Raw genomic sequence first — 19,640 nt, forward strand, 5'->3', positions numbered from 1 at the left:
CCAATCTATCCGCTAGCCAACAAGGTACGTTGACTAGACCACCATGTTGTGGTCACAATTAAAGCAAACATGGGCAATCGATTTCGCGTTGGCCTGGTGGTGCATGTCCAATGGCGTTCTTTAGAGTCCATAATCCTCGGCAAAATTTTTGAATCAAGACATCAACCTTCTCACTTTTTTTGCCCCCCTTTTTTTGTTTATCTAAAAGGGGGCGCTTGCCCAATGACAACAGCTATTTTGGCTACCTAAAAAACCCGACGATAGCACCCGATGGAGGTATTGGGCTCGAATCTACCAGCACCCACCAACACTAGTGATGGAGGTGGTGTTGGGCTTTAATCTACGAGTTGTGGATGGCATTCTAATTTCTTTTTTTTGAATTTTTGGTGACTACTAGAAGGGAACAAAATATTCCATGAGGACCCTTCATATCCTCTGGGCAAGGTAACAATCAGGTGTCCAGTTTGAGGATCGAACTCGATATCTCCAAGTTACAAGCCTCCCCCATCAACCACCAGAACAAGCACTACTAGAACATCCGGCATTCTAATCTTCCTCTTGGGAAGTCTGTGACGCTCTTTAATTGACAATTGGCGCTCAAGGAGCTCTCTCATCTCGAATGCGTGGTTTTTCGCCGTATGCAGATGGCAGACGTGGACAACAAATCGAGCTGCTTGTTAGCTCCATATCCGAGGTTGCCACACACCCCTCTTAGTAAGCCGCCATCATGCAGCTTTCCATGCCATGGGGCAAAGAAAGGGTTTGCCTTTTGTTGCACAAACTCTTCTCAGGGTATCAAATTCTTACATGAGGCTGGCACCATTGAAGAGCGCCAACAATCCACATGGGGTACCATTGATCGCCTTCAAATTGCATCCCTGCTGGACAGCTCCATGTCCTTGCCACAAGGTAACCTCCTGTACGACCTTGTCATCAGTAGAGGGCTTGAACAAGATTTGTTCCTAGCAAACCTCCTTATCAGCATGTACGGCAGATGTGGAGCTCTGCATGATGCCCGTGCAGTGTTCGACTACATGTTGAATCGCAACGTCATCTCCTGGACGGCTTTGATGGCATGCTATGTGAAGAGAGGGCATGACATGGAGGCCCTTCGACTTTTCCGAGAGATGAATCATGCAGGAATGGAGGCTAATAGGGTAACTTTCTTAACCATCTTGAGTGGTTGTGGTAATCTAGGCTCACTAGCAGAGGGTAGGATGATTCATGCATGTGTTGTTGAATGGGGATTCCAGTCTGATATTGCTGTCGGAACTGCTCTTGTCAACATGTATGACAAATGTGGTGCTGTAGAAGAGGCAAGCACTTCATTTGACAAAATGCATTTGTGCAACGTGGTGACGTGGACTTCAGTTATTGCTGCATATGCTAGGCATGAACATAATAAGGAGGCGCTTTTCCTGTTCTGGCGTATGCAACGAGAAGGTGTGGAGCCAAATGAGCTTACCTTTATGACTATTCTAAGTGCTTGCACAAGCCAAACTGCGGTGTACCAAGGTAGGCTGATCCATGCACTAGTTCTCCTCTGTGGACTTGATTTGGACGTAGGGGTAGGGACTGCCCTTCTTACCATGTATGGTAAATGTGGTGCCATTAGGGATGCGGCTGCAGTGTTTGGCAAACTTCAACCACGCAACTTAATATCTTGGACAGCTATGATGACTGCTTATGCAGAGCATGAATGGCACGAAGAATCTTTGATAGTTTTTCAACAAATGCAGCTAGAAGGTATTAAGCCAGACAAGGTTACCTTCACTGTTGCTCTTAATGCTTGTGCCAGCCTTCCATCTCTTGTTGAAGGGAGACAGACTCACACAAGCATTATTTACATTGGTTTGGAGTCTGATGTTCTTGTTGTGACAGCTCTTGTTGATATGTATGGCAAAAGTGGGGCTTTAGATGATGCATATTCTGTGTTTCATAAAGTGCATCAGCGTGATGCTGTTTTGTGGAGTGCAATGATTGCTGGCTGCATCCTGAAAGGGGATAGAAAGGAGGCCCTCCAGCTTTTCCAACAAATGCAGGAGGACGATGTGAAACCAGATGAAGTCACTTTTCTAAACGTTTTAGGTGCGTGTTGCAACCCTGAAGCACTAGGAGAGGGTAGGATTATACACTCATGCTTTATACATAGCGGATTTTCTTTATATATTGTGGGAAGCAGCCTTATCACTATGTATGGAAGCTGTGGAGCTCTAGTAGATGCACAAATAGTTTTCCAGGCCATGCATCACCCTGATGTGGTTGCTTGGAATGCTATCACAGCTGCTTATGTTCAGCGCGGGGATAGTGAGACGGCCCTTGAGCTTTTCTCAAGAATGCAGCTGGAAGGTTATGATGCAGATGAGATCACCTTTATCAGTGTTCTAAGTGCATGTTCTGGCTTAGCAGCATTAAGAGAAGGTAGGAACATACATGCTCTTATTATTGAAGCTGGGTTCCAGTCATATTCTCTTGTGGAAAATGGTCTTATTAATTTCTATGGCAAGTGCGGGGCTTTGGAGGATGTCTGTGTGGTGTTTGACAAGTTGTGTTCGCACAACGTGGTCTCATGGACGGTGGTTTTGACTGCTTATGCTCAGCAAGGGCTTGGCAAAGAAGCTTTAGAACTATTTGATCAAATGCAGCAGGAGGGAGTGAAGCCAGATGAAGTTACATTTATAAGCTTGCTGTCTGCTTGCTGTCATGCAGGGCTGGTCAATGAGGGCCATAGCTGCTTTGTCTCATTGAGTGAGGATTATGGTGTGAGACCAACAGTAGAGCATTTTGTTTGTTTAGTTGACCTTCTTGGTCGGGCCGGGCGGCTGGGTGAGGCTGAGGATTGCATTTCCAAAATCCCTCTTGAAATCAATGCTGCACATTGGTCATCTTTGCTCAGTGCATCCACAGTTCATAATGATTCAGCGCTAGGAAGACGAGCTGCAACTTACATGCTTGATCTGGATCCTTGTGTTGCACCTCCGTGTGTATGGATTGCAAAATTGTATTCACCTGACAGCTTGTGGGATGAGGGTGAGATGCAGGAAACTTTTTGATAAGGAGCGGGTGTTAAGACAAAGCTGATTGTCTACAAATGGAGAAAATTCGGTTCCTTCTTGTCATCGTATAGGTGAGATCACAAACTACCAAAGTGATAAACAGCAAATTGTTCTCCAGTCCAAAAAGTTCGGAGATCTCTGTGTTTCTTGGCAGCTTTCTGCTTCATAAGACTCAAGGGATGCCAGAGCTTGTAAAAGCTTGGCATTTAGGGTTTTTTGCTAAAATTGGTCTTCTGAGCCAAAATTGAAGGGTATGTACCTTTTGCATTTTGGGGCTTTTCCCGAAATTGGCCATCTGCAAAAAAATTTAGCAAATTAGAAGAGCCTAGAATGTTCGAATTTTGAGGCTTTCCCAAAAATCGACATTTTCTTGCAAAATCGATGTCTCATGCATCAGTTATCATCACCGCCATGGATACGAGAGGCATTAGAACCGTCCTGCATCATCTCGGCAGCACCGAGATTCGGCATCAGCACTACTCAACTCCACCAAAGCAGCCTAGGCCTTGCCAATACTTCCCTGCATGCGGCTCCACCAACATTGACTTCCTCTACGGGCTCCACGTACTGAAGGATTCTCTCACCGAGAGAGATTATTTTTTCATGATTATTTATGTGTAAATGTCAAGGGTTTTCTTCCTAGGATGCCCCATGAAATTTGAATTAAACAAATCTTGTGTGTGTTTTCTCTCTTTTATGTTTGTAATGCCTTATTTTATAAAAGGCTCCATTCTTATGTTTTCCTTGTTTTGAGTGACAGGGATATATAGTTATGGAAGCTGAAGAATCTTATGTGTGGTCAAACTCCATGTGATTTGTTGTGTCATGTCAGGTATGGCCACTATGATCTTTTGCATCACGTGGTGCCGGTGAGCCCAAATCACCTTAAGTATGAAAGCTATTCCTCATAACACCACCCTAACTCCAAAGCAGGGATTGTTGGGTATTCGGAGTCTCTTGTGTGTGAACACTCCCTATGAGTGTTAGCGTGTTGGGTATTCGGAGTCTCTTGTGTGTGAACACTCCCTATGAGTGTTAGCGTGTGTGAACAATGATGTCATTGGTTTAGCCAAGTGTCATTGCCCCATTAATAGAGTGTCGAGAAAGATAAGACATTCAAGCTATAAAAGCTTGTACATGGTGTAAGCTTCAATATATCTAATCAACAAGATTATCGAGTCGTGCAACATATCCTCTCTAGTGCTGTTATCTCTCTATCTCTTTTCTCTCTATCACTCTGCACAAACAGTAGCCATGGTGGACATTTTTCATCCTCAGCTTAGGCTTGTATAACCCTAAACCTGTCTTCAGAAGCAAGGGAGCCAGAAACGATTGAGACTTCAAGTAAACTAGACACAACAATTTTCAAGGCTCATAAATAGTCTGTTAGGTGTTCCAAGGAAACTCCTTCAACTCTAGTACCAAGTGTCAGGGGTGTGAAAATTATGTCTCCACCAGGGTCGAATTAGTCAATTGGTTGCGCATCGAATAAAAAATGTTAGTACACTTGTTTTCTGAAGTGGCAGCTGTTCATACTATGCTGGATGAAGTGTCGCCCACTGCAGTCATGACTCCAGAAGGCTACAGCATCACATGACAACTCCTGGAGCAGCAAGCTTTGTACATGAGGCACAGACAGATCTGGGGGCTGCCTCTATAGGAAGAGAAAAGATGGGAATTGGGATGCCTTTTGTTGGGACCCCATTCGATATTGGGGTAATCTTCTTGTCTTATGTACACACGCCCCAGGATTTTGGGCCCTCGTCCGGCTTGATCACCATGGCCAACCCACAGAGACGCCATCCTCAGTTTAAAAAGTTTCATAACAATTTATTTTTACAGGGCTGGCACCACCTTTGTCAGAATATGCAGCGGAAATGATATCCAAACTTGGGTAGACAAGAGCAAGTAGACTGCAGAAAATAATCAGCACAAGAAACACTGAGAGATGTGTGTAAACTCTTCTCTATACACAAGATCCCGGAGATAACTGAATGAGAAAGTGGAGGAGGATGGGGGGCAATATATACAAGCCCATGAGGGCAGTCGGCCAGCACTAAAAAGTGCCCACGACTAGACAAATGTCCACGACTGCTGAAAAACAGCAGTCGGCCAGCATCTGGTGCCCCACGTCTGCACAGAACAAGTCGGCCAGCACTCAGACAGCCCACGACTGCTACAGATGCAGTCGGCCAGCTTCAGAGTGCTCCTGGCATCACCTGGCAGCCCTCCAGCCACTAGGAAAAAATGGGAAAAATAGGGAAAAAATACGGGGAGTGTGGAAAAATGATATACGGGCGGGCACACCCACAACAGAGGCCCTGGTGTATACAAATAGACAGGAGATGACTTCTAACACCCCCTCTCAGCTCCTGGCTGTGTAACCAACCCCAGGGAGCTGGAGTGCCGCCTGAGCGTAGCCTGAGGTAGAGACTTCGTGAAGAGGTCCGCCGCATTGTCCTCCGTCGAACAATAAAGTAGCAAGATGTCACCCGCCAAGATCTTCTCACGAACAAAGTGATACTGTATCTCTATATGCTTGGTCCGGGCATGGCAACCTCCTGTGATGACTGAGGTGGATCAACTGGAGTGGTAGACTGGGAATCATCATCAGACTCTGGATCTCCAAGAAGTGGCGGCTCCTCGACAGTGGATGCTGGAACATGCTCGTCAAAGACCACATCCCGGCTGACAACAATCTCGTTCCTCTCTGGATCATACAACCTGTATCCCTTGGAAAGAGAGTTATACCCCACAAATACCAGCTTGCGGGACTTGGAGTCAAGCTTCCCCCTCTGCTTCTTCGGAATATGTACATACGCGTCACTCCCAAAGACACGGAAGTGCGAGACATCGGGTTTCCTGCCAAAATATGCCTCAAATGGAGTCATATGGGGTACAGAAGTCGTCGGAGAGCGGTTAATGGTATGGACAGCTGTCGCCACACCTCACCCCAAAGTGGACGAGGAAGATCTCGATGCTCCAGCATGGTCCTCGCCATCTCCACCACAGTCCTGTTCTTACGTTCAACAACTCCATTCTCCGAAGGCGATCCGGTATTGGCCAATTCCCTCTTGATGCCATGATCTGCACAAAACCGAAAGAATACAGTCGAGGAGAATTCCCCTCCTTTGTCAGCCCTGAGAGTCTTGACCTGAAATCCAGACTCTTTCTCCACCATCACGTGCCAATCCTTGAACCGAGCAAAAGCCTGGTCCTTCTGTGAAAGAAAGTAGACCCACGTGAATCTGGTACAATCATCAACAAGCAGCATGAAGTAGAGAGATCCTCCCAAGGATGGTCAGCTGTGGTCCACACAAGTCAGTGTGAATCAACTCCAAAGGTTTCGAAGCCCGCCTGGAAGCCTGCTTCGGAAAGGATTCCCTGTGCTGCTTACCACGTATGCAAGAACTGCAGCGTCCTTGCCTACTACCAACATCTGGCAAGCCAACCACCATCTGGTCCCGGAAGGCGCGCCGCAAAGCATCCACATTTAAGTGGCCAAAACGAAAGTGCCACAAGTCTCCGACCTGAGAGCCTGTCAGTGAGGAGAGTGCAGAGAGTTTGTAGATACCGTTCTCCACACCGCCTTCCCAAACAACTTTGCCTGTCTCACGGTCCCTTAGAGCAACTGAATGCTCCTCAAATTCCACCCGAAAGCCAGTCTTGCATACCTCATGCACTGACAAAAGATGAAAGCCCAGAGCAGGGACATAAAGAACACGGGAAGCATGCTTGCCCCCCTTGCCGTCGGGAATGATCTCCATCCGGCCCTCACTATGAATCGGAATAGTGGAGTTATCACCAATAAAGATACGACCTGACTGCCGCTTCAGATCCAGGAAGAAGTCACGGGATGGAGTCATGTGCCTGGAAGCACCACTGTCGAGAATCCATTCCCGAGTATCCTTTGCGGTGAAGCCAACTGCCTCCTCGCTCGAAGACGATGAATCATCGGAGTCCACCATCTCCAAGTGCACAAATGCCGGAGTCTTCGCAGCTGAGGCTGAGGACTCAGCACTCTTCCCTGTCCGCTTAGGGCACTTCCTCCAGTAGTGGCCTTTCTCGCCACAATCATTGCAAGATCTTTCGGCCTTCAGCTTCTCTCGTTCTGGATCAGGCTTCTTCTCGGAAGACTTATCTGGTGAAGCCTTCCCTTTGCCCTTGTTGGTATTACGGCCTTTCGACCGTTGGCCAGTTAAGGCCTCTGAACCTCCGCCGTGAGGAGGGTTCGCAAAACGTTCCTCCTGGTCCAAGACCATTGGCACAAGCTCCTCCCAAGTAATGGTGCTGAGCCTGCCACTCGTGATCAACGAGGAATAGAAAGCGGAATACTGACCAGGCAAGTGAGAAAGTAACGTGATGGCCATATCTTCGGACGATATCTCTTTCCCAGCTTGAAGGACTTCCTGCTGAAGGGCCTGCAGCTTGTTAATTATTTCTGGCATCGTCGAAGACTTTGCAGGGTTCATAACCCGCATCTGCACTTCCAAGGATATCCGCTTCATGGGTGACACCCTGTTGTACAAAGAAGCCAAGTGCTCCCATATGCCTCTCGCCAGCGTCATGTGCTTCACATGGTTGATCACCTGTGGTGTGCAATTGAGGAATATAAATGACCGGACCCTGGCGTTGACACGGTCCCACATTTGTGCCTGTGCCTCTCGGTCCTTCCTCGCGGATAAAACCTCCCCTTCCTCAGCTTCCGGCCTTGGCACCCCTTTGATAATAAAATCAGCAAGATCATATGACTCCAGAACTGACTCCATCATGACCTTCCAGATGCCATAATTGGACCCGTCCAACTGCCGATCCACTGGGAACGTGGGAAGAGTCGGAATCTTCACGTGCTTCTCTGCCATCTCGAGTAAATCCGCCATCTCGGAGAGTAACCTGAAAGGGTGGGTGGGTGGGAAAAAATCTGAAAATCAGAATATATGCAAGTGGCTGTCCAGCCCCTCTGCCCGCCTTCCTCTTGCACCTTCACTTCCCGTTCAGCCCGAAACAGTCCACCGATCAGCAACCTGTTGCTCCCCCTCTTGCTCAGAAAAACGCCCAAGATCTGCTAGAGCCTAGGGCTCTGATACCATGTCAGAATATGCAGCGGAAATGATATCCAAACTTGGGTAGACAAGAGCAAGTAGACTGCAGAAAATAATCAGCACAAGAAACACTGAGAGATGTGTGTAAACTCTTCTCTATACACAAGATCCCGGAGATAACTGAATGAGAAAGTGGAGGAGGATGGGGGGCAATATATACAAGCCCATGAGGGCAGTCGGCCAGCACTAAAAAGTGCCCACGACTAGACAAATGTCCACGACTGCTGAAAAACAGCAGTCGGCCAGCATCTGGTGCCCCACGTCTGCACAGAACAAGTCGGCCAGCACTCAGACAGCCCACGACTGCTACAGATGCAGTCGGCCAGCTTCAGAGTGCTCCTGGCATCACCTGGCAGCCCTCCAGCCACTAGGAAAAAATGGGAAAAATAGGGAAAAAATACGGGGAGTGTGGAAAAATGATATACGGGCGGGCACACCCACAACAGAGGCCCTGGTGTATACAAATAGACAGGAGATGACTTCTAACAACCTTTTCTGCCTACACCAGGTGAAGGCTAGCGGGCCTTATTTGCTGCCATTAAAGATAATGGGAGGCTTTTGACTTTCATTCACCGGGGGTGGGGGTGGGGGTGGGGGGGGAGAGAGAGAGAGAGAGATTTACAGGCTGCTTTATGTGCAAGAGAGGAAGCTTCTATTGTTCCATAGGAAAAGAAGAGTTGAGGAGCAATTTTACCTGATTTTAATCACAAAATGATTTGAAACCCAGTTTTTTAGTTACTGAAGTTCATGCAATGATCACAAGAATACCTCATAGCTATGAATGTCTTTTATTAGTACCCTGTTATCTGTAAAGGTCTGTCTGAACAATCATGATTCTCAAATTTCAGATTGACCTCCTTTTGTTGAGCTGGACAATGATACAAGGCCCTTTCAAGACTGCCTGTGGTCCCATATAGCATTTAAGAACATCCGTAAGGCACATGAGAATACTAATTGGGGCTTCTGTAGCCATTTGAGTTTTTTTTTTTCACTAATAAAATATTCCACACATTTGATGCACGTCTCCCTAAGTTCCATAGAAGCTGTATATAGCACAGTATGGAGACTGATAAATGTCTCCTGACTTTGCGCCTACACTTGATGTGGGAGCAGTTCCTCCACTTGTAGACAATCTCTGCACATAAGCCACCCTGGATGCAAAGCTCCTACAAAAAAATTAATTAGCAAGGTTAAGACCTTATTCTACAAAATGTGGACGAGATTAATGCCTAGTTCTACACAGAAACTCGGTGGGGATAAAATTTATGTACAAGTTTTGGCCATTCCACAACAGTTTGTATAACAAAGCTATTGTCCATCATGTGTAGATTTTGCGGAAGTCCTCACACAAAACCATTGCTTTATATCGTTTGCATTGAGAAAGCCTCTTTCATTTAGGTGAATTAACAGGTTAACAGGCATTAACATTTTGTGGGGAATACGGGAAAGGCTTTACTTGTAAAATGCAGGGCATGCAATTTGTATGCATAAATTCACATGAGACTTAAGAAAGAACGCTGCTTGATTGTGCAAAAATTCATGTGCTCACTCACATGAGACTCGGATATGTTTGTGGAAATATAAAAAAGAGAGCTACTTGAATGTGCAAAAATGTGGTGTGTAAGCTTACGTGCCCACTCACATGAGACATCAATGTGTTGTTTTTTTATTGGAAAGAAAGGAGTGAGAATGATGCTTGAATGTGTAAAAATTTTACACTCACAATGGAGAAGCAGATATTGAAGCCCCTTTTCATAAGAGGGTTGCAAAAGATGCAGAATTTGCAAATGTTTCATAAATATAGGTCAGAAACAAACAAAAACTAATCACTCACTCCTTTCCCACAAAGCTTGTCATTTGTGCTAAGAGCCAGGGAATGTCATTCGGGGTCTTCTGGGCCTTTTGAATGGGTGTCGCTGAGACATGGCCTCGAGGGGAGAAGAACTCCCAAGTGGGTTGGGGCTGTCCCCTTGCAGTGTCTTGTCCTTCCAAGAAGTAATGCCTGCCCACAGCTGGGTTCCCCGGCAGAGTGGACAAAACAGCACTGACATTGGACAATACCCACTTGGACCCATCATATCTGTTCATGTAAAGAGAAAATTCCAACTATGGGTGGTTACTATCCATGAGGCTGATTGCAATTCTGAATGTAAAATGTTGAAGATTAGGGGTGCACTGTTAATCTTTTTGAGCACTTGCCTGTAAATTTGGAAACCCTGGCCAAAGAAGGAGGCCAGCAATGCATGGCCTGGTGGGACCATGATGCTTGCAGGCGTGCTGGTGGACGGGATTTGAACCTGTGACCAAAACCGGTATTGGGCCCTGTATGGTACTCTCACATATGCCCCTTCCATCTGACAATGGCCTGCTGGGGCAGCCCCTCCCAAGGTGTTTATCCTCTGAGCATAGGACACCATGCTTAAAGGTCCATTGCCACTGTGTGAAGTAGCCCTCAACAGCAAACTTGGAATGTCCTTCTTTGGATTAGCAGCAGCAACACTTGATATCATCTTAACTGCAATCAAGGTAGATTAGCACTATTAATCTTGCATTATTGCAACAACATCAGCGATTGAGAAATCTACAAGGAACGATTTGTACCATAGAGAATCTCTGGCAAATTGTGTAGTTAATAGCCAAATTAACCAAAAAGTTAAGAAGTTTTCATGCTCAGCATAATCAGGCATAATGCTTCACATGGCTTCAAAGGTCATGCTAAGAGTTGATCAAAATTTGACATAGTTTTCATGGGAACGCATGATTAATGTTTGAAACAATTAATCTGTTTGATATTGACAATGTGATTAGGAGTTACAAAGTATGCATGTTCACAACCTACCATTGCAGTCTTCTTGAGATGGTATGCTCTATAGAGTGATTAGGACTCAAATTAAAAGCGCTCAAAACTATGCATGTTGAAACATCCCACAATTGCATTAATCTAACTGTATGGTGACAAGGGCATGATCATGCGTGCATATTTGAAACGATGAACAAAATGATTTTATATGTTGTATAATAATAAGAGCATAGTTAAAGCTAAAACTAACTGTGCTTTAAACAACAGATCTTTAGAGTAATCAGGCATGAGAAGGAGATTAAAGATTGTGCATGTATGTTGGTTTGTGCAGTGATTAAGTCTTATCAAGGGTTGAAATCATCTCTTGTGAAGACATCACTTCTAAGAAAACCCCGTAACATGGGAAAAAAAATAACGTGTTAGATGTTTTTGTGAAATATATATTGGATAAATCTACGACAAACTTTCACAAACTGACTATAAGTCAAATACATGAGAAGAAAAGAAAAATTACAAAGTGTCAACCTTGCCTAATTATAAAAGATAATATGTATGTTATGATGGACTGTGTATGTCTTTTGTATACTGCATAGATGGTATGTTTTGGTGGCCCTCTTGCTGCCAACAAGGCTTAGAATTTGGCTTCATATTATTATTTTTAAGTTAAAAAACTATAAACTTCCCTCCATCCCTTATGCATACAGGCAATTTTATCCTTTTTTTTTGGGGGGGGGAGGGGGGGGGGGGGCAACAATCCTTTGGGTGACTTGAAGTGTAAATACTACAGATAAACCTTATTTAAAAACCATCTCATGTGAATGCAAGCAATAACCATAACCTTTTTTTTTAGTGACAATCTAGGCCAACGAGACTGGGTTTTAGATTTTGCAAATTTGGGGTTCATTTATTTTTGCAAAGAGATTAGGGATTGCGCTTACATGTGGCTGTGCTTGTAGGTATGGAGCTCTCATTGTCTGCAGGGGAGGCAAGAAGAGAGAAAGTCGGTTTCCCGCCTCCTCCATCCGGGTGTGGGAGAAAATAATGGTAGCCCCATCTGCTCTTATAATGCACTTTGTTATCTTCATCAGAAGTGTAGGCAAACAGCTCAGCTTCTGCTCCTTGGTACTCATATGATAACCCATTTACTGCTGATAAATGTGAATAAGAGCATTGGTAGATCTGCACACCCTTGCCTACAAAGGACAGAATTGGGCTGATCCACAGCAAAAACAAAATAATTCAAAACTCATAATCACGGTCATAATGGCAACTCTAGATCATAATTCACGTAATTATATACAATTCTGATCAGTTGCACCATTGCTCATTAAGAGATTAGATGCTAATCAACAACTCTGGATCATAATTAACATACTTGTATGCAATTTTGATAAGCTGTACCATTAATCTAGGTCCTCTTTAGGTTCATAATCACGATCATGATCCCAACTCTAGATAACAATTGAGCTGATTGTATGCAACGCTGCATCAGCTGTACCATTGGTAATGAGAGTTTAGGTGCTAATCAGGTCTAAAATCAGAAGGTTTTGTAGACTCACTCATTCCCATCAGGCGGTACAATAGAAGTATATTGATCTTGCGAGGTTGCCAAGGTGAAGATAAGGCCCAATATTGTGCTCCAAATTGCGGATAATTGTCTGTGGGAAGCCATTAATTTGACTTTAAGAGATGCTAAACAGTGTAAAGCAAAAGGCGTACCGTTAGTGATAGGCTTAGCAATAATCATCATAATATAAACATGTCTGTGGGAGATTCACGTACTGGTGGTATGCAGTCGCATTTGCTTCTGGGCAGAATAGGGTGGCGGCCAAGCCAAGCAAATCTTGTGGGACCCATTCACACCACCCTCTCCACTACCTAGCACTCACTGATTAAGCTTTGAGCTTGTCCACCACTTCTGTTGGTGGGATGGTTTTATAATTATTGGTCTATTAAAAAAAAAAACAAAAATGTTAGGTAGTGTAATGTTTTATCCTTTCATTGGAGTTTTATTATTGAAAAGCTTAAAACAAGCTTTCCTCTTAAAGACATCAAATCCAAAAAGCTTGTTGTGACCCTTGCAATACAAAACTTTCCTTTGTTATTGAAAAGCTTAAAACAACCTTAAAGCCAAAACTTTCCTTAGTTATTGAAAAGCTTAAAACAACCTTAAAGCCTCTTAAAGACATCAAATCCAAAACAACAAAGGAACCCTTAGAAATCAATCGCCTAGCCTTGCAAATTAATAAGTGGAATGAAGAGGAGCCATTATGTGTGGCCCCATCCTTCAAATTATAAGTTTAACCATCCTTAATTTGATCCTCTATATATGCCCCTCATGACTTGATCTCTAGACCTTGGCCAAGGGTAGTAAGGTTCTTCATTGAAATGTAAAGTTATTGTTTATTAAAAGTGGCACATTACACCATACTAACATTATTGTCCACACATAAGACCTTAGCACATTACACCCTCATTTTACCAAGATCTATATCCCATTATTCTCTAATAATCTAAGCTTTTTCATAGTTTAAAAACATTAGGTAAGGATAACTTACTATTTCACTAGGTTTTAGACTTGGACCTTGCGGCTCCTCCCTTGTTTGTTCAACCTCCACCAACCCCCATGTTTCATTGGTAGTGCACCCCTCCATGAGTACATGCACAAATGCTTGGTGTATTTGCTTCGATTCAAACATTAAAACTTCAAATGAGATGGTGATCTCTTTGCATATACTTAGATAGCTCTCTCTCTCTCTCTCTCTCTCTCTCTCTCTCTCTCTATCCACCACAAGCAATTTTCAAATTAGTTTTGTATAGAGAGGGAAGAGGTGTTGGGTTGGGGAGGGGGGCTAGGCTAGGTTGGGGAACAATACCTTCATCTATAAATGTTGAGCTTATATATATATATATATATATATATATATATATATATATGCAAGGAGATGGGTGCATGTGAAAGACGCACACGATTAGAGAGAGAGAGAGAGAGAGAGAGAGAGAGAGAGAGAAGGGACTTGAAGGTTTTTGGTTCTTTTTTCACTTTTTTTATAATTTTTAAAATGAGAGAGAGAGAGAGAGAGAGAGAGAGAGAGAGAGAGAGAGGGGGGGGGAAAGAAAATCCAAGCCCCATTGGAGGTGGCAAGCTCACCATTTTGTATGGAATTTAAAGAAAAAAACCCAAACCCTGTACAAAGTGGTGAGCTTGCCACTTTCGATGGGGCTTGAGTTTTCTTTTCCCAGTCTCTCTCTCTCTCTCTCTCTCTCTCTCTCTCTCTCTCTCTCTTCTACAATCAAATTTTAGAAAATCAAAAAAGAAAAAAAGAAAAAAGAAAACCTAAGCCATATCACACCGGTGGTGGTGAGCTTGTTGCCACGGGATGGGGCCTGGGTTTTTTCTCTCAGAAAGCTTGGGTTTTTTTTTTGACAAAAACTGTCTTCACCATCTTGTAGAGCACCCTTGAAAACCCCTAGGGCTAAGAGGAATTAGAGCCATTGCATCTGTGGAAGACAAGATCTCCAATTTCTTTAGAAAAAGATGAGCTGGAAAAATCGTGATTTTCTCTTGCTTGCGTCGGTTGCATCGGCGGCGGTTTCATGAATTTCTATGGAACCGACTGGGTATGGCTATGTGTGGCTAAGAGCTTTTGCCCTAATGTTTCTCCTAGAGGGAGATCAAACCCCTCCACTGCCTGGGGGTGTAGAGACTACTTGAAAAAGAGGTTAAAAAATCTAATTATCTACTAATCCTCATTAGCCAAGTGATTAGCAAGATAATGGGCTCATAAACTTGATGGATTCTAGGCTAGGCTCTGATACCATGTTAAATTTGCAACAATGTGATGAGCTATGGTGGATCATATGCTAGAATCAACTGAAATAAAAAAACTAAATGGGTTGTATGCTCGGGGGGTTCACCTTTAAAAAATGTTGCATATCACGTGCGTTCAAGAGGTAATAAAAAACCCCCTCTACTTACATGTCACAGGCTAATAAAATGACCCCTCTTTCTTAAGAAACTTACAACTTTTTTTCAAAATTGGATAAAAAAGCCCCTCCTGTATATGTAAACCTGTAACTTTTTGGAATTTAAATACCCCTCTTAGATGAACTGACGTGCTACACTTACATACTTTTAGGTGAACCCCCCGGGGTTGTATGCAGAGAAGCTTATGGGTGGCAAACAAAGAAACAATTCAAGACTTGGAGAAAAAGATTGATGCTTTAAGGAGAAAGGACACAGCATTGGGGCCACGTAAAAGAAGAAGGCAACTTTGCAACATAGAGAAAATGAAACTTGGAAGTGGAGGGATGAAGAAGCGAGTATAGACTGTAAGGTAATGTTAACTCTTGTTTCATATATATTTCTCTTTTTAGATTAGGTTCTTTGTTTAAAACTAGACATAATTAATCAGATTTGATGTTATTCTATTTTTAGATCTTTACTTCATCCAGAGTCCAAAGTACATTCCGAAGCTGGAGTTCATTATAGTCATTTGGTACCAAAAGGAATAGTGGAAGAGATGTTGTATCAAAAGAAGTTTCAAAAAATCAATGAGAAGCATGTGTCTTCTTTTATGAACAAGAACCAGCTCAATGTAACTCAGGTGCAAGCAATGCTGGATGAGACTGGCATCTCTCAGAAAGCATATAGTATACTGTTTAAGGCACTAGCAGAGAAATTTCAAAGAAGTAAGAAGCATAAATGTTCGTTACTTCCAAAACCAAGGCAAGTAAAGTCTGCACGAGAACATGTGAACTCAGAGGTGTTTGAGAAGCTTGGTTCACGAGTACATTTTGAAGCAACATTCGTCTGCTAAAGACAGAGAGGTACTCTTTAACCATCACAACAATATTTTCTTTGATCTTGAAGCTTTGCTTAGGTACGGAGTTCAGTTCTTTGAGATTAGTCAAGAAGAATGTGAAGGAGTTCTAAAATTTGTTTTGAACCTGGATGAGTGTGAGATTTTAAAGAACAGAAAAATGGAGAGGGTTACTATCACTCTAATGAATAGGGCCTTACACACATCTATTACAAAAGATGATGCAAGATATTTCAGTGGTTCAATCAGAGAATAACATATTGCCGTTTGGATCTTTTGAGGTATCTTCTTTATCATTGAATATAACTGTGTATTACGTTGAAATAATTTAAACACGAAACTTGTATTAAACATGAGCTTCTTCCTAATGACACAGGTGGATAAAGAAGACTTTGAAATTTTACATTGGGTGTTTTATCAAAATACAATTCCATCACTGATTAGTGAGCAAAGAAATGGAAAGGCCCTTCATGTGCCTGGGTTCGGTGACTATAAAGTGGAATGGCACATGGTGGCTGGTGATTTGAAGACTCTAAAATGCATGTATAACATAAGTAAAGGTGCAAATGCAAAGAGTCCATGTCTATATTGCATGTCAAGTGCCAAGAATTTAGATCGTGTACTATGGAACAAAGCTCCTGATAGGCATTTAAAAGATAAAGATTTCAAAGCAGTGATTGATATTCCTCTATCCAGAGTGCACATATGCACATTGTATGCACTTTGTAGGATTGTAGAGAAGCTGGTGTATTTGTACATATGCTTTGCATGGACGTTAAATGTAAGACCCCTGACCCCACTGCGCAACGAATTTGGGGGTGCTAGCAGCGGAAGTAGCACTTCTTGCACGGGGCAGGGTCCCACACTCGGGGCCTCACCCACGGATATCCAGACAAGAGACTAATCTATCGGTTCTTCCAAAACCGAACTCGAAAAAACTTCCCTTGCCCGGAAAGCACGGGCGATTCCTCCAGGATAACTTTTCTCTAATGTAGTCAAAAGCCTGAACTAACTGAACTGATCTGATCGAACCCGTAAGTCCCATAGTCACATCAGGGAAAAGATTGTACTTGGATCATAGAGACCAACGCTTTTTTACTCATTGAGAGGCATAGCCATTGATTCTTTTCCATAGAGTAATTTTTATCTAGGATTTACCTCATCTATCGTACTATACAAAAATTGAGTCTCGATTTACGGATCAATCAATCCAGCCTAACCCCATCAGTCCCATGGGTTAGCAACCTGCCCAACCACTGTAGTGATGGGATCCAATTAGGAATTTGGTTAGGTTTTGTCCCGGGTACCAGGGAAAAGAGTTCCCAGGCCCCCTAGCCGGATATTCATGCAAACATAAAACTAGTTACACCACTTACACACCCAATATGAACTTGCCTTTTTCATAGATTCAACAATCTTTAAAACAATCATTTAATGAAACCATAGTATTACTGATCATAATCCTCTAATTATCCAGCTGAATCCTAATTTCCAATTCATTCCTTCATCGGTGTACCTATGGCATCATTGGCAACCATAACGCTCACCACCTGTTCACTCAGGGGCCTTTTCAATAATTCCTAGCTCATAGTACCCGACAATATAATCACATAAAAATATCCAGATGGAATCTCCGTTGAAGATCAGCAAGATCAACCAAGAGATCCATATAAAAGAGCCATGGACTCATCCGTTGAGGACCAGCAAGTTTAATCAACCAGTTCCATGCCAGAATTCAGAAAACAACTCTTACTCCTTATTCCAATATCTTCCCCGACGTACTTGTGGGTATCTTCGACGACCCAGAGCCCGAGCACCGTATGGTCAACACCCTCTAGGATCGTTTGCAGGTCACCTAGCGCTTCACTCATAGGCTGCTTCCTTGGTCCCTCATCCACTGTACCGAAAGCTCACCATTTAAATCAAAGCGAGGCTGGTCAAGACCTCGGCCGACCTTGCCACGCAACTTTAACAGATAGGTCTCCACGACCTCAGTCACAAGACGATCAAAATGCTTTCCCAGCATTCTTGACATAAAACAATCATTTAAAAACAGATTTCACATAAAACTACAGTTCCAACAATATTTTCATCTTTTCTCATTACTCCGCATCCTTTCACATTAAACCCCATCTTTTCTCATCTTACCACAATTTTATTTTGTTCATCGATCCCTATCACGTCACATCATTCTCACATCAAATCATATCCAATCGCATCATCCACACATCAAATCACATCCGATCGCATCATCCACACATCAATCCACATCATCCATACATCCATTCCACATCTTCCATACATCCATCCACATCAATCCACACATTAATCCACATCATCCAAACATCCATCCACATCAATCCACATCAATTTATATCATCCACTCATCAATCCACATCATCCACATCAATCCACATCATCCATACATCAATCCACATCATTCATACACATCAATCCACATCAATCCATATTATCCACATTATCCACACATCCATCCACATTCATTTCATAAGCATTCCCATTCTCATCTAATCACTTCTTTTTCTATCTCATCACTTATTTCCTCATTTATTCTCATTTATTCTCATCAATCCACATCATTCATACACATCAATCCACATCAATCCATATTATCCACATTATCCACACATCCATCCACATTCATTTCATAAGCATTCCCATTCTCATCTAATCACTTCTTTTTCTATCTCATCACTTATTTCCTCATTTATTCTCATCAGATCTCATCTACTTGCATCTACCCATACATCTCATCACTTCACCACTTATCGTTCATTCACATCCAGATCCACATCACATCACATCTATTCACATCATCCCTTATCATTCATTCACATCCCGATTCACATGTTTACATCCTGATTCACATGCTATCACATTCATTCACATCCCTTATCATTCATATCTATCCAATTTATATCACATCTCATCACCTTAATTCTCATTCATATCCATCACATTTACATCCACATGTATTCTCCCACATGCATCCACATCCATACTTATCACATACACATCCACATCTATCCTTTCACATACATCCACTTCCATACTTATCACATACACATCCACATCCATCCTTTCACATACATCCACATCCATTCTTTCACATACATCCACTTCTACTCTTCACATACATCCACTTCTATTCTTCACATACATCCACATCCATCCTTTCACATACATACATCCATATCCATTCTTTCACATACATCCACATCCATACTTATCACATACATATCCACATCTATCCTTTCACATACATCCACATCCAATCTTTCACATACATCCACTTCTACTCTTCACATACATCCACATCTATTCTTCACATACATCCACATCCATCCTTTCATATACACACATCCACATCCATTCTTTCACATACATCCACTTCTACTCTTCACATACATCCACTTCTATTCTTCACATACATCCACATCCATTCTTTCACATATATCCACTTCTATTCTTCACATACATCCACATCCATTCTTTCACATACATCCACTTCTATTCTTTCACATACATCCACATCCATTCTTTCACATACATCCACTTCTATTCTTCACATACATCCACATCCATCCATCCATTCATTCACATTTATCTGATTCTTCACATCACATCTATCCATCCCTTCATTCACATTTATTTGATTCACATCACATCTATCCATCTATTCATTCATATTTATCTAATTCACATCACTTCTATCCATCTATTCATTCACATTTATTGGATTGACATCACATCTATCCATCCATTCATTCTTTTATAAAAATCAACTTCAGTGGGAATAACACTTTTATAAAAATCTCTTTATACATCTATTTATGCA

General features: G+C 42.7%; 2 protein-coding genes and 1 pseudogene across 9 annotated transcripts; 2 read left to right on the forward strand and 1 right to left on the reverse strand.

The window, feature by feature from the left end:
- Positions 1-443: 443 nt before the first annotated feature.
- LOC147636696 (pentatricopeptide repeat-containing protein At3g26782, mitochondrial-like) lies at positions 444-12,030 on the forward strand. 4 transcript variants are annotated; one of them, XM_086800180.1, is made up of 3 exons: positions 444-1,157; positions 3,817-3,888; positions 11,915-12,030. In XM_086800180.1, the coding sequence occupies exons 1-2, from the start codon at positions 639-641 to the stop codon at positions 3,868-3,870; spliced, it is 573 nt and encodes a 190-aa protein (XP_086656306.1). In that variant the 5' UTR covers positions 444-638; the 3' UTR covers positions 3,871-3,888; positions 11,915-12,030. The 4 variants fall into 4 exon arrangements, with proteins under 4 accessions (XP_086656306.1, XP_086656305.1, XP_086656307.1 ...); XM_086800179.1 differs by lacking the exons at positions 3,817-3,888; positions 11,915-12,030 and adding an exon at positions 9,007-9,107; XM_086800181.1 differs by lacking the exons at positions 3,817-3,888; positions 11,915-12,030 and adding an exon at positions 1,312-1,449.
- On the forward strand, positions 1,382-3,809 carry LOC147636697 (pentatricopeptide repeat-containing protein At4g13650 pseudogene; annotated as a pseudogene). Its single transcript, XR_015266196.1, has 2 exons — positions 1,382-1,515; positions 1,616-3,809. The product of XR_015266196.1 is annotated as a pentatricopeptide repeat-containing protein At4g13650 pseudogene (transcript).
- On the reverse strand, positions 8,933-12,874 carry LOC147636698 (uncharacterized). Of its 4 annotated transcripts, none has more exons than XM_086800176.1 (6): positions 12,741-12,874; positions 12,518-12,650; positions 11,897-12,171; positions 10,358-10,673; positions 9,993-10,238; positions 8,933-9,324 (listed from the first exon to the last, which is right to left on the reverse strand). In XM_086800176.1, the coding sequence occupies exons 1-6, from the start codon at positions 12,757-12,759 to the stop codon at positions 9,186-9,188; spliced, it is 1,128 nt and encodes a 375-aa protein (XP_086656302.1). In that variant the 5' UTR covers positions 12,760-12,874; the 3' UTR covers positions 8,933-9,185. The 4 variants fall into 4 exon arrangements, with proteins under 4 accessions (XP_086656302.1, XP_086656304.1, XP_086656301.1 ...); XM_086800178.1 differs by lacking the exon at positions 12,741-12,874 and adding an exon at positions 12,334-12,450 and having other exon boundaries at positions 12,518-12,718; XM_086800175.1 differs by lacking the exon at positions 12,741-12,874 and having other exon boundaries at positions 12,518-12,719.
- Positions 12,875-19,640: the final 6,766 nt, after the last annotated feature.

The sequence above is a fragment of the Cibotium barometz genome, chromosome 7 (assembly GCF_041138505.1).
Source record: "Cibotium barometz isolate CiBa-2024 chromosome 7, ASM4113850v1, whole genome shotgun sequence".
NCBI classification, from domain to species: domain Eukaryota; kingdom Viridiplantae; phylum Streptophyta; class Polypodiopsida; order Cyatheales; family Cibotiaceae; genus Cibotium; species Cibotium barometz.